This window comes from Pyrgilauda ruficollis, unplaced genomic scaffold, assembly GCF_017590135.1.
Source record: "Pyrgilauda ruficollis isolate IOZ18807 unplaced genomic scaffold, ASM1759013v1 scaffold47, whole genome shotgun sequence".
In the NCBI taxonomy this organism is placed as follows: Eukaryota; Metazoa; Chordata; class Aves; order Passeriformes; family Passeridae; genus Pyrgilauda; species Pyrgilauda ruficollis.
In genome coordinates, this window is record NW_024526266.1 from 1,774,355 (window position 1) to 1,801,576 (window position 27,222).

The 27,222-nt window shown below is 41.0% G+C and overlaps 1 protein-coding gene across 2 annotated transcripts in view; it reads right to left on the reverse strand.

The window, feature by feature from the left end:
- COP1 (COP1 E3 ubiquitin ligase) overlaps nt 1–27,222 on the reverse strand; it is a 123,019-nt gene that overhangs the window by 35,841 nt on the left and 59,956 nt on the right. For both annotated transcript variants that reach the window (XM_041479024.1, XM_041479025.1), the window contains 4 exons: nt 25,938–26,046; nt 24,131–24,212; nt 17,716–17,832; nt 22–139 (listed from right to left, as the gene is read on the reverse strand). In XM_041479024.1, the coding sequence (XP_041334958.1) occupies nt 22–139; nt 17,716–17,832; nt 24,131–24,212; nt 25,938–26,046 (426 nt within the window). The remainder of the gene's footprint in view (nt 1–21; nt 140–17,715; nt 17,833–24,130; nt 24,213–25,937; nt 26,047–27,222) is intronic.

The window sequence follows — 27,222 nt, forward strand, 5'->3', positions numbered from 1 at the left end:
TAGATAAAAGGCAACACTTACGCAGAGACGATTTCTTCCCCGCTGACGAATTTTGCATAGGAGACTGCCTTGCGGTGCCCTTTGAACACCATGATGGGCTGCTTAGTGTTGCGGAGGTCGTAGTAGTGAACACAGTGGTCTGCAGACAAGGGAGAAAAGAAGTTTAATCACTTGGGAAGGACGCACAGGACCTGTAATGATCACAACACAAATCCTGCCTGCAGTTTCCACATCTCATTTCAAGCCCTGTCTAGGATAAACAGTCTGTACTACAGCAAAAGAGGGTTCCTAAAAGAGCCCCAAAATTCATTCTACAAGGGTCCATGCCCCCTTTCAAAGGGTCAGGAAAGGAGAAAGGTACATTCATATGTGTGTGCCTGTGCATGAGTCCTCCTGCAAACCCCATGACCCTGTTCAAGGCAGCAGCTAAAAGGACTCACACCTCTTCTGCCTGCCTTCTCAGCTCCCTGCCCAGCCACTCCAATTGCCATTTCCAATTCCCAGCCTCCTTCTTTTCCTTCCTCAAGCTGTCTCCTCTTGGAAAACTGTTGAAGAACTCAAGGGTAAAAACTCAGTCTGCTACTTAAACTGGATTGTGGAAAAACAGGATTACATTTGTCATACTTGCTTCTGGATGGATAACCTTCCTACCTTTGTTTTTTGCTTCTCTCCTCTGACTTTATTACCAATCAAGAAAGAATTAGCATTTCTGCTAATGAGGGAAAAGACTAAATTCCAGTTCATTTTAAGATTTAATTCACAGATGTGCCCCAGTGCCACAACCATATGAGAGGGATCACAGCAGAATTAGTGATACGTTTGCTTTTCTACACAGCCAAATGTCAACTCCCAAGAAACCAGAAAAACAAGGAGAGAAAACCTCATGAGACCCAAGCCCCAAACACCCTCACAGTGCTCCTTCCAGCTCAACAAGGTTAATAAGCTTCTTCCTTCCCAACTTTCAGTCTTTAATGTTCAATTTCATTTAATTACTCCTCGCTATTCTGGAAGCACAGGGAGGCAAGGCCAGGGAAGGCCACACACATGGAAACCAAGCTGGACATCTCTCTCACCAAGCAACTTGTGACAGCCAGACATCATATGAAATCTGCTCTGACCCTCCTCCCACTGAAATAATGTCCTACTGGTGGAAGCTTATCACAAAGATTACATAGAAATGAATTCAAAAGCCAAGAGCTACAGCTATTTTTGTGTTTGCATAGCATTTGAAAGCTGGGTGTTGTCCTCTGTACAACTGAGAGACCTGCTGTCTCAAAATCCCGTGTGGTTTGAGAGATAACCGGGTTTACATCAATCAAGCTACTGCAACCACCACCAGAGCAGCAAGGGGAGCTCCTCCCCCAGACTAAGGGGCTAATTGGTGGCCATGGCAGGACAGGGTGGGTTCTGTGTCAGAAACAACTTCAATAAAATAAAGTGGGCAGGCAAATCACCTTCCCCTCTCACTGCTTCCAGCACTTTACTCTCTGCAGATAACCAGCTCAGAGGCCTCTCTGGGTAAGGATTTCAGGCTCTCCCTCCTCAAGGTGTAAAAGCAGATGCTCCAAGCAGCCACACCAAGTTTCCTCCACCACTTACACGGACAAATTACGCTTATGTTGAAACCCAGCAGCTATTGCACCCCTTACTACCAGCACTGAAGATGCTGTGCCCAAGCACTCTCTCAAACAGCTCCTCTGTCTTTCACCTCTGAAATACTAAATCTTCAAACAACTAATATCCCAGTGCTCCTACCATTTGGGTACATTAATTAGCTGTAGAGCAAGACGATGTTGCAACAGGCTTATTGCAGCACAATGGGTTAATTTTCTAAGGGACTTTAATTAAGCATTAACACTCTAACAAGATCTGGGCATCTCGGTCTCTTCTACTTCCCTGAAAGCTGGAGCCAAGAAACTCCACAGTTTTTCGTCTATCCAGCAGACCTGTGGGAGCTGTGAAACAGTTAACTGGCAATTGTTATTTTAATGAGCAGAATGATTCTAGCAGGGCTTTTCATTAGGAATCAGTTAGTGGATAAGCCTTTCAAGTCTATTTTTGCTTACAGTTTCAATACTGGCCCATCATTAGGGCACCTTTTTGAGCACCAGATCTTATCCTTCAAGAAAATGGCAGGGAAAGGATACCTGTATGCGAGCAGCTGGAGCAATGCAGAGAGGAGGGAGCTGTAGCAGGGCAGACAAGTCTATTTGCAGAAGAGAACCACGAAGTTGCTTTCACCTTCCAAACATCCCAGTAAACAGCTCAAAGCCTGGCAGCATCTGGCCCCAGCACGGCTGTGCCTCTCGGCATCAGCAGGGCAATCAATCACTGTCTGCTCTCATCACAACGGGTCTGAGGGAACCAGCAAGGCCAGTGGGCTCCAAAATTAGCCACTTAATTATTAATTGATTATTTCAGCAGACAAAGTGTTGGCGCCCAAATGAGTTTTAGTTTTTTGTTTGTTTTTTTTAAATTCAATTGAAGCAGCTATTTTTAAGTAGATACATGAAGATGAATGCTCACTGCACTCATTAAAATCTGAACAGGTGGTCATGTTTTACAATTAAAGAGATACTCTCTCTTGTAGGCCATATGGACTTCACAAAAAACATGATAAAAATGCCATCTGCTGAGGAAGTAGAGAGCACCAAAGTGAAGCGAAATGAGAAAAATACAACTCCCAGGGACCCCAGCAGAAGCCTTGCCTGGTGGACTTTGATGATCTGAAATTGTCAGGGAGGGGCAGCATCTCTGGCACACCAGCAGGTCTGAGGTGAGGTGGCAGGGTGCTCTGGGAGGCTCATAAAATGAGTTTTTCCCAGGAGGCAGATAAAAGTGGGGGAAATGGAGTGGGCAATGAGGGGAATCAAACACTTCCTGAACTTCACAAGAACCTATCAGCTCATCCAGCATCCCAGTTCTGGCTCCTGCTCTCAGCATCCCTAGCAGACCATGGAGCATGCTCCACTGCTAACCAGCAACACCAGGGGTATTTGCTTCTTGTTTGCTCCTCAAAATGAACAATAATATCATAATTCAGCTAATTTCTACCCCAACTAGAAAATTCACTCAAAACAAGTTTATCTCAGAATTCACATTTAGAGAGTTAAAGCCTCCTGCCTGCCCAGCCCTTGGGCAGCAACAGCTCCCTGCTTCACCTTTTCTTCTGCATTCAGGCTTAATTTAAATATTTATGAAATAAAGGGAAAGAACATGTATATATTTCATAACAAATTAAACACTCCAGAACAATTCTCATCTAGTTCAATGTCACTGCAGAAGCTGAGTATGACAGAAATCTGCTGCTATACTTTCTGAATTCAAATGTTTGCTGGCAAGTGTTTTTTTTTTTTTTAAAATATATGTATTTTTTAAGTGATCTCAGAAGGCAAAAAGGACAGCTAAGCTCTGCCATCGCTGCAGAGAGGTCTCTGACCACAAGCCTGAGTCTGTAAATAGTGCTTTTCCATTACACTCAGCTTACTTCCCTTAAGACACTGCTGCTTTCACCTTTGAGCCATCAAGTGACAACTAATCAAGAATTCAGACTTCTCCAAACTCCTGAGATCTTGCCACCTCTTCAGTAAATACAACCCGTGTCAGCAAAGGATGGCATCCCTCTCTGCTCAGCTGCACATAAATTCACAAGACTCCAGCTGGCAGGAAAAGAGCAAAAGAGAAGGATGGGTTTGTGCTCAACAAGGTGAAGGGATCAGCACCTCCTCAGCCTCAATTCTCGGATTCAGCTTGGTTGCAGGGGTGGGGATGCAGTAAATGAGCTGATGATGTGGTTACAGTCATAGAAAATCAGATTTCAGAACTTCTAAAATAAGACAATTGGGAATTGCTAATGGAGCCAGCAGCATTGTAGGTAATCTCCGAGTTGTTTAGAAAAATGGAATTGATCTTGGATTTTTAGTTGTTTATACAAAAGAAAGAAAAGGGCAGAGTCTGTTTTTCCCAAAAGCGATTTTCCTTACATTTAGACTTGTTAAAAAAATTTACAGAACTGCTGCTACCAGCAGGCTTTGGGTTCAACACCACCTATTGTAAAGCTCTTACTGTGTAGCGATGAGAGCAGCTCCACAAAGAGCAGCAAGGGTTATGACAGGGTGTCACACAGCAGCAGTTCTATCTTTCACTGAGTACCAGCACACACAAGGCAGCCACACACAAAAACCAGAGCAGAGCAATCCCACTCTCCAGGTAACATTGATCTTGTAGGTCATATGTTTCACCCACTTTCACCATGAACATTAATCAGCATCAGCTAATCCACAAGCCCCCCCAGGCTCTTTTCAACCAAGAACCACTTACTTGAAGGAATATCAAGCCAAGGACAGCAAAACAGAAATTTACCTGCAATGCAACAGTTTTATATTCAAAGGATGTAACCACTAGAAAGACCCAAGAGCTGCATACAAAGGTTTTGTGGCTCTCCTCTGGAAAACTAAATTGCTGGAGAATCAATGCCCATTTTTCTTATTTCAATCATTTAAAAATGCACATTTCTCAACAGTTCAATATTTCGATTATTGATCCATTAAAAAAAGAAGTCCTTTACATTACTTGGATTTCTCAGCACTCACAGACTTGAGAATATAATGATGTTCCTTGTTCCACAGCAGATAAATGCCACAGACAAGAAGATGTCCTTATTGAAATGCACAGCTGCCAGGTAGGCAGCCAGATGTTAATTAAGTGGTCTGGTAGAAGTATTCTGTGATCAAGGCACATTTTGGACTTTTTCAAAATAAAATACATCTTCAATAGCAAACCTAAAGGTCAAAATAATTTCATACATTAATGCTCTGGCTACAGCCTGCAGTCCTCGTGCTACAGATCTTTTACTGAAACAGAAGCTCAGGCTGGAGTGTAATCTGTAATGTGCTCTTGTGCTTCTCTGACCATGATGGTCTCATCTGTTACATCTAGTAACTCATGTCCTCAGCTCATGATTGCCCCATGTTCTTCATTTGTCTGTTTTCCTCCATATGAACTTCAAGCTTGGATCAAGGCTGGCTTGTTTTCACCAGTGAAACTCTGCACATCAGCAGTAACAATAAGAGACGTTTATAGTCTGAGGGGGTGTATTTAAATGCCCTGTTTAACAAGACAAACTGAGTCAGAGCAAATTTGGTGCAAGATACCTCTGCTTGCCATTAATTAGATTATGCTGGGGAAAACAAAAGAACAGTAAAATAAAAGGATATAAAACAAGCCCACAAAATGCTTTTCCATCAGAATGAAAAGAGGAGAGACATGACTTCGTAACATTTCATTTCAGTTTTATTTCAACCAGCTAAAAAAAAAAAGATTTCAGAGTTCCTGGAGGAAGCATCTATCACTCAAACATTGAAGGGGTTAGCTGAAGTCCAATTATATATATTTAAACATCTACCTACACAAATTGATCTTTTTTTCACTCGTTTCTCCTCTGTATACCAAGTGTAAGCAAGATCAGTCAGTTTTCAAGGCTCTGAGAATTGTATCTAGGCAACTTGTTTAGCAGGAAAATATAACTACATCATTATACCTTCAAGTGTCCAGAGTGCAGTGGTTCAAATCAAAGCTTGTTTTGAGTGTCTCTGGGTAAAAGGGAAGAGCACCCACTGTTATTTCCCTACCTGATGTGTCATGAAAGAGGGGACAAGCCATCGTGATGAATATTTGCTGAACAGAGATAAACAAGAGGTACAACAACAGAACTTTAGATGGGTTAACCAAAAGTCTCATTTTTGGCCAAGCTCAGTGTGATTTCTTGCTATAAAAAAGGGAGCTTGAATCCACAAAGGTAAGGTCTTTGGCTGGACTAAAAATGGAAATAGGATCAGGAGACTTACATGAAACCTCAGCTTTCACCAGGAAAAACCTTTCTTCTGTTAGGGAGGAGAAAGAGGAAGGAGATAAAAAGGAAAAACATCCAGACTTAAAAATTAACTCAAATCACTGTCCTTCCATACAGTACACTGAGGATGACATGGCACATTAGGGTACCTTGGTCCTTAGAGAAACCTGAACAAGGGCCAGGTAAACAACACCTGAGAAAAGCCTGCCATCAGAGCCCAAACCCTGAAAATTAAATGCTTGAAAACTCATTTCCTTAAATTCCAGAGGAAATCTACAAAAGTCATCTACCTAGCTCCAGAATTACTTAGAGACTTATTGAAAAGCCATTAATAAAAAAAGTGGAACTTCTCCAGTGGATCTTCTATGTACCTGTGCACCAGGAAATGGAGCCTCCCTGCCAAGGCAATGATATCAAAGGCTGGTTGAAAGACACTTAGAATTTAATTATGAGGAAGCTCAAATGAAACTTAATCCTATATAGAATGCCATATCTGTTGGAAAGCCGTTTTTGCTCAAGGGCCCTGAAAGTCATGGAATACTGTAGTTTGGAAGGGACCTCTGAAATCCAGCCAGTCCAACTGCTCAGTCAAGGATGGGACAACTGTAAAGTTGGATTCAATTTCCAAGTTAAGTAATTGTGTTCAAGAGCCCTACTCAGTCACGCTCCAAGCATTTCCAAAGACAATTCTATAAACTCTTCCCTCAGCTGTCTTGAAAGTGCTTCTATGTCAAAGGATTAGGAAGATTTTTTTTTTAAATACAAACTTGCTTAAGCTATTTGCTGTTGACATAAGAAAGGCAAGGCATTAGCCCACCTCTCAGCACTACAGCAACAATGTTTGGGCTGTGTTTTGCTGCACAGGTTTCTGGCTTCTCAGATCTTTCAGGTTTTGTCTATCTACACCCACACGACGGGGGTGGCACAAAGCACTGTCATACAACCTTAGCTCTCCTTTAATTCACTTTTGTTCTTACTAGTGAAAAAGAAAAAGAACAGCTCAATTTTAACTGCTGCCAAGCCTGTAATACCAAACAAAAGTACTTGAAGATCTTCATGTGACTTTATTCAGGAAGTTTGGGGTAGAAATTTAATCTTCCCTACAGCAGAAAGGCAGGCTGGAGTTTGAACATCCATATGTGGGTCTTGCTCTGGAGAGAAGACTGGGGACATAGGACAGCTGAACATTCCATCTCTGGGAATAATTCAACTCAACAAGTGAAACTTCATGGAGTGACAACTCCCCCAAAAAAATCTCTTTCAGGGCAGAAGAGACAGCAGGGAGGAAAAAAAAAGGTCTTTATTTCAGCAACAGAAATGCAGGGTAGCATTTGGGCATTTGACAAAGAATGGTGAAGAAGCCTTCCAGCCAACAAAACACTTTAAACAGATGTATTTCAATTGAGAATGTAATACTGGAATGGGATATGATGAGCACAGGGTTTGGCCTATCACAAACCACTTCTGGAAGGGAAGACCATGTGATAGTTTCCACTACATAAAATAAATAGATGCTTCAGGAAAAGAAAAGAGATGACAATGCATTAGGGACAGGGAAAAGTGGACTTGAATTCATAGGAACACAGCCCTGCACTAAAAATTAGCACAAGAATTTTCTGAAGAAGGAATTAGATAATATCAACAGCAGTAAGTTGACATCAGTGCCCTCTGTACAAACAATTTCCCTTACTGTAAAGGCAAGAGATTAAAAATGGGTTTGATACAGCCTGAAGCAAAGAACCTTTGCAGACAAAACTGTCTGGAGCATCCTGCTGAAGAATGCAGTGTGCTGCTTCTCTCCTGCAGCATGACAAATCACATGAGGAGCAGACAGCAGAATGTCACTCATGACCCATGTCACTCCAACACCTCCCCACAGAACGCTGCAGCACAGGTAAAGCTAACTGGTATTTTTAATTTTTCCTGTTTGTACCTTCCCTTCCAAAAAAGCCCCAAATAAAGCAAGAAAAATTTTTCCCAACAGCCGTTATCACAGGCACATTAAAGTGTTTGCTGGATGTGGCTTTGTATTCACAATTTTTTCTTCCAGCAGAAACTGCAAGTGCTTTGTTTCTATAATTAAGACAAAATTATTCATCTGAAGCATTTGCTTTTTCCTCTTCTTTTTAGCTGGAGTTTCCTTTGCAGTGAAGGAACAGTTTTTCTCTGAATAACCATTCTTCTGCAGCCCTGGGGAAATCTTAGCAATCTCTTTTAGAAGCAATGCTCTGCTCCACAGCAGCAAACAACTGTAACAATGCCCTTATTTTGTATTTCAGGTGTGTGTCCAAGATGATTTGGATGCAGTACTTCATTTATATTTGCTCTCAGAGTTCTGTCTAGACAAGTGGTACCAGACTCCTGGGGAGGTCCTGAACACCCCATATTCATAGGTGCCAAATATTCAGTGGCCACCCAAAAAGGGACTGAACTTGAGGAAAGCATTCAATACATATTTTCCCTGCAGGTGAAAACCTCCCCCGTGTGCTCTAAAGACCATACAGGATTAAGCGAGGTCTGTATTCATTTTGCTGGTAGCAAAATCTTAAAAAATCCCAAACAACTAAACCCTTTAAAGTGAGGAAGCCACAGAGCCCATGATGTTAGCAAGGAGATGAAAGGAAGTTTCTAAAGCAGAGGAAGGCACACGGGTATTTGGAGATGACAACTTAATCTCATTTTCCTACACTGCAATACAGATGATGGGCAACAGCCCCAAAGATTAGATTTAAGGAATCCAATGGAAATCTACCCTCAAAAAAATCATATTTAGGGAATTAAAGACAAATCCAGCCCAGGTTTTCATTTAAACAAACAAAGAACACAGCTTTGAGAAGAAGGAAAATGACCAACAGTGTTTAGCAAAATGGATGATAAAAGGGGCACAATGAGAAAGATCCACTCCAAGAAAACTGAAATATAAAGAGCTGAGGTTAGACTGAATGTCTGTCAGTTTAATCTCTGGCAAAACCAACAGCACAGTAAGACCCTTCTACTTTTCCTTCTACAAAAGAAAGGCTCAGGGGTGTGCTAGCACAGGGTTTCAGGTCAGCACTTGAAATATTTTGACAGAGCTCTGCAGGAAACACTATACCCTGCTTTAGCCAGTGATTTGCATCTCTTACTCACACCAACTGTACTGTTTTTTAAAATATATATACCAACACTAGCATTCCTCTAAAGATCTATATCTCCCTCTGCTGAACAGATAAAGAGAACAGCAGCCTTGATGGGAACTGCCAACTGGATTTTTAACCTTTGTATTCCACAGATTCCCTATAGCTCAAAGTTACAGATATCATTTGCCAGGTTATGGATAATGGTCTTTACACACTGGGGACATTTTGTTACTGACATGTCTAAAGCTTTTGATACAGCAGCCCATAAAGCCTTCATCCTAAATAACTTGTCTTACATTAAGGAGAGAAGGAAGAGACATAAAACATTAGATATTAATCAGGTGACAAAAGGGCTCTGATGGGAGAGGGAAGCAAAACAGATTTTTCTAGAACTCTTTTGAAACTTTGACCTTTATGGTTTTAAAGAGCTATAGCAATTTCTCACAAGAGCAAGGGATAGATGTTTTTTTGCAATTCAAGGGTTGTTGTCTATTAGACTGTTGGAGAAACAAAATATTCAGTACACACAAGCAAGATTTAATAATGCTACAAAACTAATGAAGACAACACCAGTAATAAAACCTGGAGCTTTGGAAAGAATTCATTCTTCACATCTGAAACAGGAAAAAATAGTTATGCACTGTTTAGATGTAACATTCAGTTATGCTCCTAACACAGCTTTTCTCACCGACTATGTAAGTGCATCACTTTACATGCACTAGTGCCTGTAAGCTGATGTCCAAAATACATTTTATGACACCTATAACATGTCATTTTATGATAAAAGGTGCTTCAATCCATGCTGTTTAAATGGACTAGACCTTGGAAGAGATGAAACTTCTTACATGAGCAACAGGAGCCTTACTTGCACATGGAGTGCTGGGTACATCTATCAAAGCTAAAAATACCATGGCACTTGCTGAACACATCTCTCTCAATTCAAGATACATACTGCACACAACAAACACTTTTCTTAATGCTGAAGCCATGTCAGCTCTGGTTCTTTGAAGGAATCAAAGCTGCACAAGTCACAGAGCTGTGATGCAGGGAAAGGGCAGCACAGTCAGATTCCCTGGAACCACACACTCCAAGAGGTCAAGATCATGTAGACAAGGGCTTGAGGCATTACAAAAGATGGATGTAAAAGGAACATCCTCCTTAGGATTTTAAGAGTGCATTCATGAAGAAACAGCTTTCAGGTTTCTGTTGTATTTGTATTAGTAGACATCACACAAAGGGAACCAAACAGGCTTCAAAGCAGTCAAAGTGGCTCTAAGGAAGGGGAAGTGCAGGCTCCTGAGACCTGAGTTGGCCAAATTATCAGTCAAACCTGATTTTAGTCCAGAACTACATTTTGCTTCACTAGCCTGAGGAGATATTAGTCTTAACTAGCTTCTGGAGATGATGATCTGATTCATTATCTAAACTGACCTCACAGCAGACTCCACTGGAAGAGAGGAAGAACATCGGAAGTGTTACAATTGCTAAAATCCAAGCTTCAGATAAGAGGGCTTAAACCAAAGGTATGGTGGATTGTGTACACAGGGAAACAAGCACAGGAAAGCATGTGATGATACACAGGTATCCAAGGTGGAAAAGAAGCAACATACCCTAAGTAGGCAATGAAACAAGTGACATGAAGAGCAACTGGATTTGCACATGCATCTGCAGTCTCATTTTTTGTCATTTTCTTGAGATCTAAATGGCTGATACGAACCTTGCCCAAACATTTAAAACTCTACCCTTAAAGGCTCATGCAATGTTTAGATGCTCAGACACTATGAAAAGATGCCTCTGAGATGAGAGCCCACACTGCACTCACCAGGTACAGATTTCCCCGTGCTATGTGACAATCTTCACCAGTTAGTATGGAAGCACAGTACCCAAATAAAAGGCTGAAACAGTTAATCCATGCAGTCTGAACAGGAGGAAACACAGGAAGCCATTACAGAAGATGTCATTCCAAAGAGCAATTCCTTTGAATGAGCTACCAGAAAAACTGCAGCTTTGGAAACTGCCGAGGTTGGAAAGCATTAAACTCTTAAGGGATACAGCAACAGCTAGCAGCAAGAGCAATTTGGCATTCTGAGAAAAAGATGAATGTTGGAGTTGGCTATCTGTTCCTGAATTCCAAGGCTCATTTCAATTTAAATTTGAATTTCGTCACATTGACTAAATGACTTCTGTGCCAGTTGTAAGACAAAATGTTCATGAAAAGAATATTTAAGCAAACAATTAGCACGCTCATTTCTGCCAATGACAGATTTATCCTTTTCTCCAGAGAATCAAATGGAGCTTTTCAAGTTCATTTTATTCATTCACTTGTTACTGAAGTGTGATGACCTCTGGGACAAAGTTAGGAAACTCCCCAGTAGGTCTCTGTATTGTTAGTCACTATTCATTGCAATTGGTTTATCCAAGACAAGTCAGATACTGCTTTTTCTGTGTAAGTAAAAAAGTTCTATCAGCTCTTGAACTCTTAAGGCTTATGTGAAAATTGCACATGCGACACATCCTGCACACTGATGAGAGGTTTCATGTCCCTTTGTGATTTCCTGGGAAGCAGTGGCAGCAAGGCAGGAAGACACTACCTGGCAGATCTGGCAGCATCTCTGATGTGCAGGAACAGAAAAATCAGCTTAACTACAAAGATCTTAAGTTTAAATAACATGATATAGGTGCAGTTCTTCTCACTGTCAGTCCCAAGCAGAAGTACAATGTGATCCACCTACCAGAGCCAGAGATTGCCTTCACCAGGACAGCAGAAGGCCTCGTTTGGTATCTCACCTTCATTTACATCCCAGGGTCCATGAAGAGGGATAACAAGTCAAACCTTCAAAGACTTGTCCTCACCTAAAAAATCCCATTAAGCTCAGTGTTTCCACTACAATAAGTACTCTGGGACAGAAACATGATCACAGCCCTACTGGCCAAAAAATACAGACTCCTCCAAACAAGTCTTAACTGACTGAAGTCCTGTAAATGCTTTCCAATGCAAAACAAATGAGGCTTTGCAGTGAATTCTGGAATGAGTTTGAATTAAAGGTGACAAATGTGCACTTCCAAAACACAGACCTTGTCCCCTACTTCCCCTGCCAACAGCCTCAGAGATCATGGACTAGACGAAGGTTTATTATTACCTGCCCACAAAATGAAAATGCGTAGTGCAGGTAAAGTCCTATCCAAGTAATGGGCAAGCCCTGAACTGCTGCATGCCACTGCTTTCATCAGGGTTGAATTCTGAGCACTCACTGCTGTGAAGTTTTTCCACAGGTTTGAAAGGAATGCCTAACCTTTGTCTGTGCCTTTAAACACTAAGCTCAATTCATACACTGAAGGTAATCTTGTAGCTCAACCCCAAGGAAGCTGCCTAACTCCACCCTAAACATGTCATATATTCACACAAATAGATCTTTTCTGAGTCACTGCAGGCTTTCAACAGAACATACTACTCACCCATGAGAATCTATTAAGGTAAGACCTTGCTCTCAGCTGGAAAACATTAATTCTCTTCCAAAAAGGCACACTACCTTCTGGGTCATTAATATCCCATCATTCTTCTGAGCTGAATGACAAGTCAGGTAAGTCACCCAGATCTGAGACACTGTACAAGGCTAACTCTACAGGGAGATGTTTGGAAAAGAGAAATCACTGCTCCAGTTACTGCAGCACAAAAATCAATATTTCACTGGCCAGGATAGTCTCCAAAGTGGCCCCACTTGGACACCAGGTATATTAGAAAAATGGAATGATGATAAAAAAGCTACTTTTGACCCTGCACTGTAAGTGCATCAGGGTGATGCAGAGACCTTAAGGGGTGGGTAAATAACTGCAAATGAAAACAAAGCTGTTGACACAAAACCAGGAGTCCTTCATAATGCTGCTGCTGATCAAATTATCAAATTATTTTTGTGACCATTCAAAACCAGAATACAACACCATTGTGCAATGCTAAAGATGGTGCACAGGAAGCATCTTTAAACAGACTGGAAAACGTGGTGGGGAAGGGCAAAATCACCTTGGAAGGAAAAGCAGAAAGTGGGGAAGGGAATAAGGAAGAGAGAGAGCTGGTAAGAGAGGAGAACCTCAGCATTAAGAGCACACCTCATGTTCACTGAGGGTTTGCCCCTTGTTAGTAATTACTGGCATTGATACAGGCTGCCAAAAGCCTGTCTGGGGCTGGCACTGGTGCTCAATGGATCAGGGAATAACCTAATCCAGAAAAAAGGCAATTGGTAGTGTGAAGGAAGAGATGGAAAAGCAAAATCTGGGGTGTTTAGGAGGGAGTATGGCATCTCCAATGCAGGCAGTCTCCAACTCTGTTGCTGTAGGTAGTCAGATCAGCATCAATCAGCACCATCCCACTTTTTCCCTGCTGTGGTCACTTCATCTGAACCCACAATATCAAGAGTTTGTGACAACATATCAAAGCTGTTTTAGAGACTGATCAAAGCTAAAACTAATGCAGCAAGACCTTAAGTTCTGACTATGCTGCAGCTGTTCTGTTGCTATCCTGTCCATATGTGTTTCTCTGCTGCTTGCACTTATTTTGTGAAGTTCCTGGAGAGGAGACAGTCTCTGTCCTGCATTCTGCAGCCCTGAGAAACCTCTCTCAGCCCTCAATCCAACCTGCTAGATTTGTGGGTCCTACAGGGAAAAAATACAGTGTTTGAAGAGATGATGCATCTAATGTCATAGAAACTTCAGATCTCTGAATCCTTACAAAACCTCTGCATAATATATAGGAAATAAAAAGTCAGTGGTAGCTGCTGACACTATTACAGCAGGCTGGGAATAAAACATTCCCACTATCAATAGCTACACTGAGCTCACTGGAGTTTGCAGACAGTCTGATCTCACCCAGGCTGCACAACTTGGATATTCCAGCTGCAAAGTGCATGATGCATTTTCAGCCTTTAGTTTTCTTTTTAAAGCAGGGAAACAGCACTGCCAGAAAATATATGGGTTAAGGACATCAGTGCTATTGCTGAGGCAGAACAATAATAACTTCAGCCATGATTTATATAGCTAATTTCAGAATAAAACCCTATCTGTTTTTAAAAAGAGGAAAAGACCACAGAATGACCTGATTTTGTATTTGGCAGTGATTACAGTTTATACTGGACAATGTTTCAACTCAGTAAGCATGCAAATAGAATATTTTATTAAAGTAACAGACAAAAGGGGTCTTTTCTTCTTTATGCGCCCTCTCTACTGCAACAGATTTTATCAGGCTGCAGCCAGACATACTGGCTTTCCTCTCACCTGAACTGCCTGATTTTAAATGAATTACTTCTCAAACCAATATCCATTTCTCTTCTATAGGCTCTATTTCCAGTTTATGGCCCATTTGTTCTGTTTTAAGCTGCCCAAGATAATTTTTTTTGGTCATCTAAAAGCTTCAGAGTGAAGAGTCCAGAAAAGAAACTTATATATCACCCACATTAGATGCTAATCCTGAGATTTGCTTTTATAGTGGCATCTAAAGCTTGTTTTCCTACATCATCTGAAGCCAACTCAGCGCTCTCTACTAGAGAAGAGTGTTCCTCATGGAAATCAACAGTCTAACAACACTTTTAAAGATGGCTATGTTTAAATCAAAGCATCACAGCACATCCTGTGACAGAACCCCCCCATTTCACTCACTGTGCCACAAAGTTCACAGCCTGACTTTGCTTCCCAATCCACCCCTACAGCCCTTCAGTTCCCTCCTTTTATTTGGCAATGCAGCATGGAAACTGGGTGCAGGTGGAAATGCTTTTATTAGACCCAGATCTCTGGTTCAAGATTCCCTACAGAGAATGAAACAAAGTCAGGCTGTGGACTCTCTGCTGCCTCAGGTCACCTAATTCATGCCATGTGTTGGTAGATCTCTAAGGGACCTTGGTACTTTCCTTACAATTTTTCTGTAAAAGAGTTTTAAAATGCAGAAAAGCACATCCCAACCTTCCACTTGTACACAGCGTAGCATGGTGGGCCGTGTGGGCCAACAGCCAAAATATTACAAACAAGTGAGAAGGAATGTAAAATGGGGACAGGGTGGAAAGGACCTTAAGATGGTCATTCTATTTCTGTGGTGAAGGCAAGGGAGGAACCAGCAGAGAGATGCTCATCTAGAAGAAGCATCTGATTAGGAAAACCCATTTCAAGGAGGCATTCTGAACAGATGCATGAAAGTGGGCAAGATGCATTTGGCAAGGGCAGAGAAGAACTTTTCTTAAGCAAGGTGTGAAAGAAGAGGGCATTATGAAAAGATGGTCCAGCTTTATGAATGGTTAAGAGAACCTTTAAAAAAATAAAAACGCCAACCCTGAAAAAATTTCTACTTCAGTCAAAATTACTTAAAGAAGTTATGCTGGCTTTCACCTATTCTGCATACAGAAAAAAGGAACTGAAGTGTGTATGTAATTAATAGTATAATAAATCAATTTACTTCTTCCTTTTATAGCTCAAATATTATGTACCAATACTTCCTCCCTAACCATTTTATTAATTGCTTACCTCATCATGTCTTAAACTATAGATATATACATATATACACACAAAAATACAGACATATATATAGCATTAAGCTCCATCAAATCAGCAAATAAATTGAGAGTATATACAGAAACAGTACTTCTGCTTAAATACAATACAAGACTCTGTGGGGCATGAAATTCTCAGAAGTCTTGGCTCTTCTATCCTTGAATAAATCTCTGAATAAGTAATCAAAACAGTTTTCAAAATGTGAAAATCCTCTTAGCCTGTGAGCAAGCCAAGCTTTCTGAAATTGGCCACTACACTGGTCACTGAATTAGTGTTTAGTGTTGTGGACTGCTCATTTTTATTTCTGCTGGGGGCAAACAGGAGTGGTCAAGTCAGTGTGCCCTGTTCCCTGCTTTTTTTTTTAGTACTACTCAAGGAAGTCAGCTTTGACTCTTCCTTTATTAATTTTACAGCCTATGTGACAACTCATGCTATTCAACAGTTATGTTCCTTTTTCCACAAAGTAAATGAAATTATTAAGCAAGACTAGCTGAAGCTGATGGAGAAGAAAAACCTTTGTCTCCATCATAACACACTAAACATGACTGTTTTACTATATGGAGTATGAAAGCAGACACTAACTAATTTCTTTGCTCTGATTATTTTTTAGGACTTCAGAAATAATGTCTTTCAAGATACCAGTGTTTCTTTTAATATGCCATTTTCCTCACATGTATTTATGGCTGAAAGATCAATTAGAATTCCATTGTGGGAAGTAATTTCCACCATTTCAATTACCTCATGTAATTGTTTCAACAATCATAATATCAATCAAATATATCCATTTTAATTTTTATTTAGAGATTCAATTACCAAACATCAAGCAGATGTAAACACTTCTTTCAGTACAAATACCCTTTTACCCCTCAGCATCCACTAAATCATAGAAACATGTATGCAGTCCTTTAAAACCTCCATGAAACTTTTAGGGCTTCCTAATGCTTCTTTCTCAACACACTTGCTGAAGACAAGCCCAGTTTGTTAGACCTGGGTGTGGGGACAGAGACACTCCCACCTGCTCCTAACCCACGTGCCCTCCAGCTCCAAAAGCCTTCCTTGATTTATCTGTGCCTTATCCCCCCTCTGCCTTTCAGGTGGCACAGAACCCCAGTTATCTATTTATCAAGAAGAATTCTGTTTCACAGTGCTTCTACAGGTATATTTTAATCAGTGGCTGATCCATTTGGAGCTAGTGCTCATCTTTCCCTAGAGCCCTTCCCAGAGACTCCATTCTCATTCAAATGCTGCTAGTAGGTATTGTCGTTCAACTATTTTTACATGTGATTCACTACACTTCAGAGAGATGCCTGTCAAGCAAGTCAATATTTTACACTCCAGCTTGAATCCATTTTTGGATTCAAAATGCAAGTTTATTTTTTGCCTCCTAAGAGTTACAGCCAAAGCAGAACCGGCCTGGAAATGAGAATACCCAAATGGAATGGCAAAGCAGTGGTTGCAGGAATGATCAACGTATCTCCCAGAGTCCAGAGAGAACAAATGTTGTCAGAACAACTAGTTACAAGTCCATTAAAACTCCCCAAGGAGAAAGAAAATGCAGAGTTGGTTAAACATTTATAGGCACCTGTGAGTTTTAGTTACTGTATGCATAGCACAATACAGCTTCCTCCCAAAGCGACACCTGCTCTGCTCTCAGATCTTTGTGTTATCACCAAGAACCATTTAATCTAAGTGAATAAAAGGCTCCTTGTGCCTTCCCCACTGACTAATTCAAAAAAATAAAAATGTTAACAGCCATCTTTGCCCAGCTTAGGAAAACATGAGCCCACCCACAGGGATTGTAGTTGGAGCTACGGGAACATGCACAGCCACAGCTTTTACAGCACGCTTCAGGTAAAACCAGTTAAAATTCCCAGTATGGCTTTGCAGCATTTATAGAAAAATATTATAAATCAGAAAGAGCAGCTCTCATCATGTTAACACATTGAGGCTCCCAGAGCTGAGCTCTGCCTGGTTGCCTTAGCGATCCCAATAAATGCACCGTGTGATTTCTTTACCTGCCTTATCTCTGATAAAGGCACCCAAATGAAAAAGCCAGGCTGGGGCGTGACATTGACACAGCATTGTGGCACTTGACAAGCTTTACTCAGAGACATTTTAACTGCAAAGACACTTCAGTCTTGGGCACAGCAGCCAACCTCACATCTTTGGGGAGAATAAGGAATAAAGGAAGGAAGAAACAATATCCCTTTTACCTACCTGCACAGCCAAAAGCTAGGTGATACCTAGAAGATGGGCTGAATTTGACACAACACACGTTAGCCTTGGCCTCAATGCTTGCGACTGAGTTGTCCAAGTTGGTAGACCACAGTTTCACTAGAGAAAGGGAAAGAGAGGCATGAATAAACAAAAACAACAAAAACATGAACTTCATCTGAAAGGCCTAAAATCTAGTTTTTTAATGAATAAGATTCTGGAAAGCCTCAGTTGCTCAGGTGTTAGTGAGTCTAAAGGGTCAGCTGTCACTGGTGGTTGGTAAGTTTGAGAATATTCTCAAGTCCACATTGTAGATACTCTATACACACAGGAGATGCCAGAAGTGCCCATCCCACACACCTGAGACCATCAGAGTGATTAACCACATGCTATAACCTCAGTGATTATGGTTACTGCAGTGCAGATTCATACAACCAAGGCTTACATCCTTTTTTGCTCCTTCTCCCCGGGCTGGGAGAACTCCATGCTCCACAGCAAAATTGCTTTGCACAGAATAAATATACCTAATTGTATGCACAGTGAGTGAGAACAACTTGTTTTATTCTTGAGAAACTGGCACAGACAGGAGAGAAATCAGTATGCTGGCTTCCTATGATGCAATAATCCCCTGGTACAAGAACTTCACTGTTCTGTGAGAGTACCACATGAACACTGATTAAACTATGTGCTAGAAGGGGCTCTTCCACTAAGCACTCCAGTGCTTCAGAGAATGACCAACAAAAAACACCAGGGCTTTTCAAAATACAGCCTTCCCCACCTGCCAGAAACACTTCAAGCACCATTTAACCTTAAGATGGAAGAGTGCCAGGTGCTCCTCACATAGTTGTTCTTATTATTAAAAGCTAAACAATGCACTGCCTTTGGCCCAGATAAAGGAGCAGCAGATTGGCATCAAGCCCCATTGATGCCTACAAGGCAGAAAAGACTTAAACATCTCCCCTCCCTCTTTTCTTGATGAGTGGATCAAGCTGTACTTGAGTAACACCATCTGAGGCTGGAAGCAGAGCAAGCTGGAACCAATGTTAAACATACAGTTGCTACATGAAGGGTTAAAACCCCCTCAAGAGCTCCCCTTGAGCTGCAAGGGCTTCTTCAGATCTGTGGCCAACAGATCCTCCTTTTCCACTGAAAGATCAGTTTGGAGGTAAGTGAGAAAAAAATGGCAAAACAACAGGAACCTTGCAACCCACTGTGATCAATACATGAGAGATCAGCAGTCTTCTTGTGTGTCCCCCACCCTCTGAGGGGTCCTCTGTGCCACCTGTTGGCAAGCATTTCCCAGGGGCTTTGAGGGAGAAGCAAGGCTTCCAGTTGGATTATCCAAGGATGTTTTAGAAGACAAAGGAAAAGGAGGAATACTGGCAGGTTGGTTCCAGTGCGCTTTTTGACAGTATGGCAAGCAATGAAAGCAACAAGCCTGGGTTGTTTCTGACCATGCAAGGATGGAGGAAACAGCATTGCTCAGCACACCAAGGAATGATTGTAAATACAGCACTGTGTGGATATCTGGCAACAAGGATGGAGGAAACAGCACTGCTCAGAGCACACCAAGGAATGATTGTAAATACAGCACTGTGTGGATATCTGGCAGCTGCCTGGAACCATCAGAAAGCAGCACACAGACACCAGCAGAAATACAAACCCCAGTGGCATTCTCTGTTTGCCCAGAAGCATTATGTAAAATTCAATGAAAACAGCACCCAGCCTTAGGTTGGTTTTCAGAAATGAATGCATTCTCATTGATCAGAGCTATAATATTCACCCTAAACACCTGGCTACATTTTTAAATTATATAAAAGCTTTGCAAGCATGGCTTAAGAAGCTCTCTTCTCCCAGGCAAGATGGGATGATAAAGCTTCTCCACCATGTTCTGCACTTGGGGACAGAGAGGAACAGGGAAGAATTTTGGAGAGCAAAAAAATATTTATATTTTGCTTAAATGAACAGACACCAAGAGATGAGTAATCTAAGTTCTGGTGGCAGTAAAGGCCATCAAGTTTATGGATGACATAAGAAGCAAATAAAACATTTATGAGAGAACAGTGCCAGTAGACAACACCACTTCAACTTGAGGAGTGTGGGGTGGGTACACAATCTCAAGTTCAGAGCAATACTCTGCCAAAATTTAGTATTAAAACAACACAGGTTTTCTTTGAAGCTTTCCACTCAGGTACTTAAAGCTGCATCCAAAGCAGCCAAGTCTCTCCTTGACCCCCCCAACCAAACAAATGGCCATCTGGTCCCAGCTCAGTATCAAAAGCTAATTGAGGGCTCTGTTTCAGCTTGGCTCCTTTTTTCATTCAAGCTTGCAGGTCATAAGCTGAGCCATTTAATCTGGTGAAAAGACAATCCATGTGCTCAAAGTCATCATAATATTCGTTACAACTGACAGGCACAGATTAGAGCCTGCAATTTCTGTGATCTAACTGCTGTGAGATATGTCGGGCTCCAATTATATCTTAGTCAGTGCCATAAAAAGGATAGATGGGACACATAACAACACATAATGAAACATGTCAAGTTTTACCTAGAACTGCCCATTATTTTTTAAAAAGAACTGACAGGTTAATAAAGCATAATTCATAAGGGTAGAGTTTATTTTCTGTAGCTTTCATCGGTTTTGCTGAGGTCGAGGCAGTAATTATCCAACACAGATGTCTTGGTAACATCCAGAATTGTGTTGATGAGACAAGCAACCATCTGAGATTGACTGTTTCTGAAACACATGTTCTCAAAGCATATTTTCTCTCATTTTGCAGCTGCTGAGAGACATCTTTATGTGGCCAAATACCTACCCCCTCACTAGAGTATTAAAAAGATACCTCCAGAACAGTTTTTTCACTTTAAAATGTTTCAGCCTTTTCAAGATTTTTTTTTAGTTGGAGCTTTACACCAAATGTCTAAGTTCATCAGTTAATTTTCCATGCATCAGTTTTGTGCCTAAACACTGAGTAAAAGAGGCAGAAGCCTGTACTACAATAGCTGAAGGTTGTTGTTCACAGTTGGTACGCAGAGTAAGGATGTTTCGTCCAGCCTGTCGCTTGTGAATTATTATCTGCTCATCTGCTGCTACTCTGGAAAAGCTCTAAGCCAGGAATAGGATCTTGCTACCAGAAAATTCATTTGCAGGGATTAGTAGAATCCCTAGGAAAGGAGAAAGCTGCTGAATTGTCCTGCTAGGCAAAATTTTGGATCCACTGCCTTGTGCAGGGGTCAGGAAGGTGGTGTAAACTGATGACTGTCAGTAGGCAGTGACTGCAGGGCACTCTTTGCATAAGGCACAGACTTTATTGTCAATATCATAAATATCAACATTATCTTGACTTCTTCAAGGCACTTCACTAAATCAATCCAACAACCCCACAAATCTCCAGAAAATTACTGAATTTTTAGCCAGAAAAATGACCAAACTGAAGGTTCAACTAGATATTTTGAGAGCAATAAATACTTACACCTCAAGTCAACAGAAGCTAAAGGAATGAAATCTATCAATGAAAATGAAGTCCCAAACAAACCTGTGGAAGTTGGTGGAGCAGACTGAGCTGCAGTTCTCAGGCCATTTCCCCTCTGTAGAAAGCTTTTTTTATTTAATGAAGCCATATCTGCACATCTTTGTTGCCTTGCTGAATTAAGTGCACTATAAAAAAAATAGCTGCAGGACTAGTACTAGGGTCTAATTTATTGAGGCAGCATGGAAATTACTTTCCTTAGATGTAATGAGACACAGGCCTGCATTCCTCCTTGCCATGAGACAATGAAAAGTAACTATTGCTACAAACTCAGAGCTCTCAGGTGCTCCTGTTCTATCCTACCTCTCAATTTTGAGCCAGGAAAAATGAAGGAACTACAGCTGTAAAACCAGGACTCTTTTAATTTGAATTTATCAGTGCTTCTTCTATCTTCTTCTGTTTTTGAAGCTGTCTGAAACTAAGTCAGACCAGAGAAACATTTGATCACCCCAGAAAAAAAGCATCTATCCCAGTGAAGACAAATTTACCCACAGAGCATCACCAAATATTTCACTGTCCCTCATCTGCTAACTTGACCATGGCCATAAAACTCCACCCCCAATACAGAACAGACAGCTGAAAGTCATCAGCTAAGTGTATTAACTCTAGCCCTGTCCTGGTACTTTGATGGCATCATTTTGCCTTCACAAAATTCATCTTTTCTTCTCCAAGAGCAGAAATTCACTCTTTCCTACTCACATGAGTGTCACAGCTCCTGCCATTATTATCTGCATAAAAGAATTTAAATTAAGGCTGTGCCTACTCCCCAAGCTCCTTGTAGAACAAGTAAACACCAATTTTGCTCACTGCTGTCTAGTTAGAGCATACCTTTGGGTCCCTATAGACATACACAAGTACCTTTGCCCCTTGAAAAAGAGAGTGCATAACAACTGTAGATGAAAGTGAAGGGTTTGTACACACACTAGTTATTTTAAGTACAATAATGCTTTTATGCTGTCATTATCTGCTGTGAAAGTAGGAAGATCTTCCACAAATAAGCATATTCTGGATTATTTTCATCTCACAAGATGGACAATACAAGAACCTGGGGCCCAAGGACGTTATCGTTCCCTCACATTTAATTCTTTCAGTGTGATCACCCAAAAGGAAGATGGACACTATAACATTAAAGTGGACATTTTGCTGCTATTGCTCTGTACATCGAAAACTTCTAAAATCTGTGCTGAGACTCCTTTTGTCTCTGAAAGGCTCTTTAAATATGTAAATCACAGGCAAGTCATGGTAAAAATAAAGGATAAAATGTTCCAGACCAGTTTTATCCACCAAAACCCCAATATACCTTCAAAAGACCTTTGGGAATTGAAATGCAGGTTATGTGGTTCTGCAGGCTTTATTACAATAATTTCTAAGTAAACAGTACACTTCTAGGGACAATTACTGAAGAAGTGAACAGTCAAACTGAAGACAGAAGCTCTGCTTGCAGCTGGGCTTTGCAAAACTGGACACCTTGTTAACATGCTAATAAATGCAGATCTACGTGGCAGATTAGCTTTTTATATGCATGGCAAGAGTGGGGAGCACTGATGAAGAGGCTGTTAACTTACAAGGTGAATATTCAATCCTGCTGCATTTAAGCACACAGAAAACACACCTGTCTTCCACCAGAAACGGAAGGGGAAGTGTACTAAAAACATTTTAAACTCACCTTAAATAAAAAATAATCATTAAAATTTTGTAAATGGAATTACTGTAGTGACAGGACAAGGGGAGGGGCTTCATACTGCCAGAAGGCAGGGTGAGATGGGCTATTGGGAAGTAATTCTTTGCTGGGAGGGTGGGCAGGCCCTGGCACAGGGTGCCAGAGAAGCTGTGGCTGCCCCTGGATCCCTGGAAGTGTCCAAGGCCAGGCTGGACAGGGCTTGGAGCAACCTGGGCTAGTGGAAGGTGTCCCTGCCATGGCAGGGGCTGGAAAAAAAAAGAGCTTTAAGGTCCCTTCCAACCCAAACCATTCTATGATTCCATTATTGTCAAATATAATTGAGGAACATTAATTTCTTTTTGAACAGCATTTTAAAGCTTTTTGGAAGGGGAGAACAGCTTACAAAGTTCAGCACTTATGAAAAATTAGTTTATCATTTCAAAGCAAATCATGAAGAGCTCTGTCCAGAGCTCTTTCAGCCCATCTGGGAGAAGTGATCCCCACTGCTTAGGGAAGGAACTTTTAAGCTCTTGTTGTTTAAATAACTCTGATTTGATACTGTAAACATATTACAGATAAAACTCTCATTCATTAGGGATGAAGAATACTACACCTCCCTCAGGGCCATCCTCTTCTTTAGGAGCTTCCTGTATAGAAGAGGAACATTTTTTTACCACCATGTGGTAAAGGGCTTGGCCTAAGGATTCTCCAAAAGTGCTTTTTCAAATGGACCCAGGAGTGTAGAAGGCTGAGAGCTATTCCCAGCACTCCTACTCAATCCACCATCCAGCTCCTTAAAGCTCCAAGAAACACAGTTTTTAACATGCAGAGCTACAGGTAAAAGAGCAGCAGGCATTTTTTAACTGCTGCTGTTTTACTGACAGCCTCGTTTTTGAAATATAAATACATGCTGTTCTTTTGAAAGGCCCCGAGGCTTTAACTCAACAAGTTTAACTAATGTTAAAACACATTTTGGTTTGTTTGGAGTTCAGGAGAATGTTAGCTGAGAGTACATTACACAAAAAAATGTGAAGCAAGAGATGTTCATCCAAACAAAGCCTCTCCTTCTCTAAGATCCAAACGGTTCAGTAATATCTTGCCACATTACCACAGCAATTACAATACAAGGCAGCTGAGGAATCAGCTACTTGAAACAGCACATTTTTGCTCTTCCAATGGAATACACAGAGCCCATGTGTTCTACACAGAGTCTGAAATAAAATAGTACCTTTGGCATCATCAGAGCCTGAAGCCAATAGCTTAGGGTCCATTAAGTTAAAGTCAACACTCCAGCACCTTTTCTCATGCTCCTGTTGAGACAAACAAGAACAATATTGCAAGGCAGTGAGCTGTAATATGATAAAACAGTAAAGGAAAACACATGTTTAGTATAATTGTCAGCAGGGACCTGGAGAGAGAAGCTTACTATGCTTAGCAGTTTTTCAGAAAAAATCTTTTCTCCAAATCAGACCAGTCCTATCCATATGCTAGGCATGCCAGGAAAGCAGAAAACACTAGAATGGCTTTTTTAAAAATTAAAACTGATGATATTTTCACTTGGAAAGAAAAAAAAAATTCAAGATATACACATTAAAAACCTGGTTTTGCAGCATTGTTTGACTGTCTGTGGTTCCACCATGAGCTGCTGCATATCCTAGATCATAGCTGTACCTTTCAATATTAATAAGCAACTTTTAAGTATCTCCCCATACTGACAAGATGCCCATTTCAACCACCTCCTCTCTGAAAGTCCAGAAAATCCTCATCTTCCTGCTGAGCTATTAAGTAAATCTCCTGGTGTCTAATCCTCTGTTTTACCACTCAAATAAATATTATTAAAATACTGCACATTATTCCTCAAAACACAGAAGAGCTGTAATTGCTATGCTATCCATCCCACATGAAAGCAGAACATCACATTGAATAAAATCTGAAATTCAGTCAAACCCTTTGTGTAAAGCCTTCACACAGGCTTACAAGACAAAAAGCTCACAAGGATGAAGTCACTAAAGGGTTTCAGTACATGCAAAGCAGATGTCAATGCCTCTATGCAAATCCAAATAAAAAATTCAAGTAATCTGATAGGAAGTAAAATGAGTTTGTTTTAATATAAGCAACAGCTGGTCGTCTCTAGGTTCATTATTCAGCCTCATAAAGAATTGCAAAATGTATCTGAGGGGAAAACAGACTAGATTTATTCTGTCCAGTATAATTTCTCTTTAATTGAGATATGCAAAGGATTAGTGAAAACAAGCATTACAAAATGACTAAAAATCAATGAGAAGGTAAACAGTGGCCTAAAGAGGAACTAACACTTATGTTGAACTGTCAAGGAGTCTGTAGTTCATTCATTATCACTGACCAGTTTCAAAGGACTATGCTACCTACACAGCAGCCTGCAGCACTTCCAGCCTCTTCCCAAACACAACAGCCCTGTTCCAACCTCCTTGTTCTGAGCACGAGCTCCTCAGAAGCCATTAGATAGAAACACAATGTTTGAGTTTCACAAAGAAACAAAATGCCAGAAACTTCTCCTGATGCAGGTCTCACTGTGGAGCTGAGGGCTGTGTGGGGAAGGAACTGCCTTGTGCTCCCTTCTGCCAGCCTCACCGCTCAAGGCTGCATTTTGCACTTCTGCTATTTCAGCACCTGCACTGGCAATCACCAGAGTTTTACAAAAGGCTTTTGACAAAGACTGAAGTGGAACAGGTATGGAGAGACAGAGGCTTCTAAAGAAAGGTGAGACAGCTTCCAGAACTGATTTCTCCCTGTGCAGATTCCCTGCCCAAAAGCAGCAGCAAGAAAACATCAACTGCCTCACAACTGTGACAGGAAGACAGAGCTGCCTCCCTTGGAGCACTACGGCTCGATAAAGCTGTGTAGATGAGATGCATTTACCAAAGAGGAGGAATATCCATTTCACCCTGTGGAACAGAAAAGCCTTTTGATGGACTAGAAGCAGAACCTCAGACTCAGTGCTGCTCTCCCAGCACAGTGCATGCAGCAGGGAATGTTCCTTGCTGGTTGTGTGTTACCTGGTAGACCTTGGATCTCTGTCCCGTGAATCCATCCCAAAGGATGACGGTGCCTTCATAGTCACTGCTGGCTAGCAGGTTCTTGTGGTAACTACTCCAGCTGATACAGCTTAAAAAGAGCAAGCCCTGGTCAGTCTTACAGTAAATCAATGTACAACACAAAAATCACTCCTGCAATACATTAGGCAATGAGTATCTTTGCAAAGCACACAGCATCTTGATCAAACCACCCCATTGAAACCTGCAACTTCTGGGAAAAATACAAAACCAATCAGAAATAGAACAAACATTATTCCACAAACTAAAATCAAAACTTTATTTGCTGAAGAGACATTTGCCCCTCGATATGAGGTGCTAGGGTCTAGAGTTTTTTCAAAATGCAATTATTTAAAACACTGATTTTTTTTGCTATTTGAACACCACACAAATTCTCAGAGAACTTAAGGTTTGACCCCTTTACCCCTCAGCAAGGCACTACTGTTATTACCATAAACAAATTATTATTATACCATAAAGATAACTACTTACCTAAGACTAGCTTTATATGTAAAATGCATAGATGCATGGACAGTAAATCAACCTGTCCTGCAGCACACATCTGATGTTCTATATATGTACCTATGTGCACATGAAAGTTTGACTTCTGAGAAACTACTTCCAGCTTTCCATAAATGCTAAAAATGGCTTCATATCCAGGACGAAACAGCAGTTCATTTGCTATGAATATTTTAGGAAATGTTTTTGATCAAGAACTGGAAAATATATCACACAGATTTTTATTTCAAGCTGAATTGGGGGGCTGTGCAAAACTAAATGATGATTCCACTGGCAAACTCTAAGGATCAGCAGAGAAAACAAGAGCAGCAACACTGCCAAGTCGCACTCGTAGCATTCTGGCACAATGCTCTACTCTGACTCCCAAAAAATGTGACAGAGGTAAGAAAATTTGTAATACTTGTTCACCAATTTTTGGACCATCTGGCAGAGAAGCATGCCAGTAGGTATCAACTGCGATGTACACAGCAGAAGCTGAACTGACAGATCCCATTCATGCAGGTCCTCGAGCAGCTCTGACACTGATAACTAGATCACAGTAGCCTTGGGGCCAAGTTTTAACCAACAATACAAACCAGAAGTCCACAATTCTGTAACTTCTTAGTACTGCTTTGATCAGGGCAGCTACACATGGAAATATGATGTAGATACACGGATACTGATTTAGGAGTATTATACCTTGCTAAATTCTTGGTTCCACTATACACTTGCATCCTGTTTTCCTTAATAA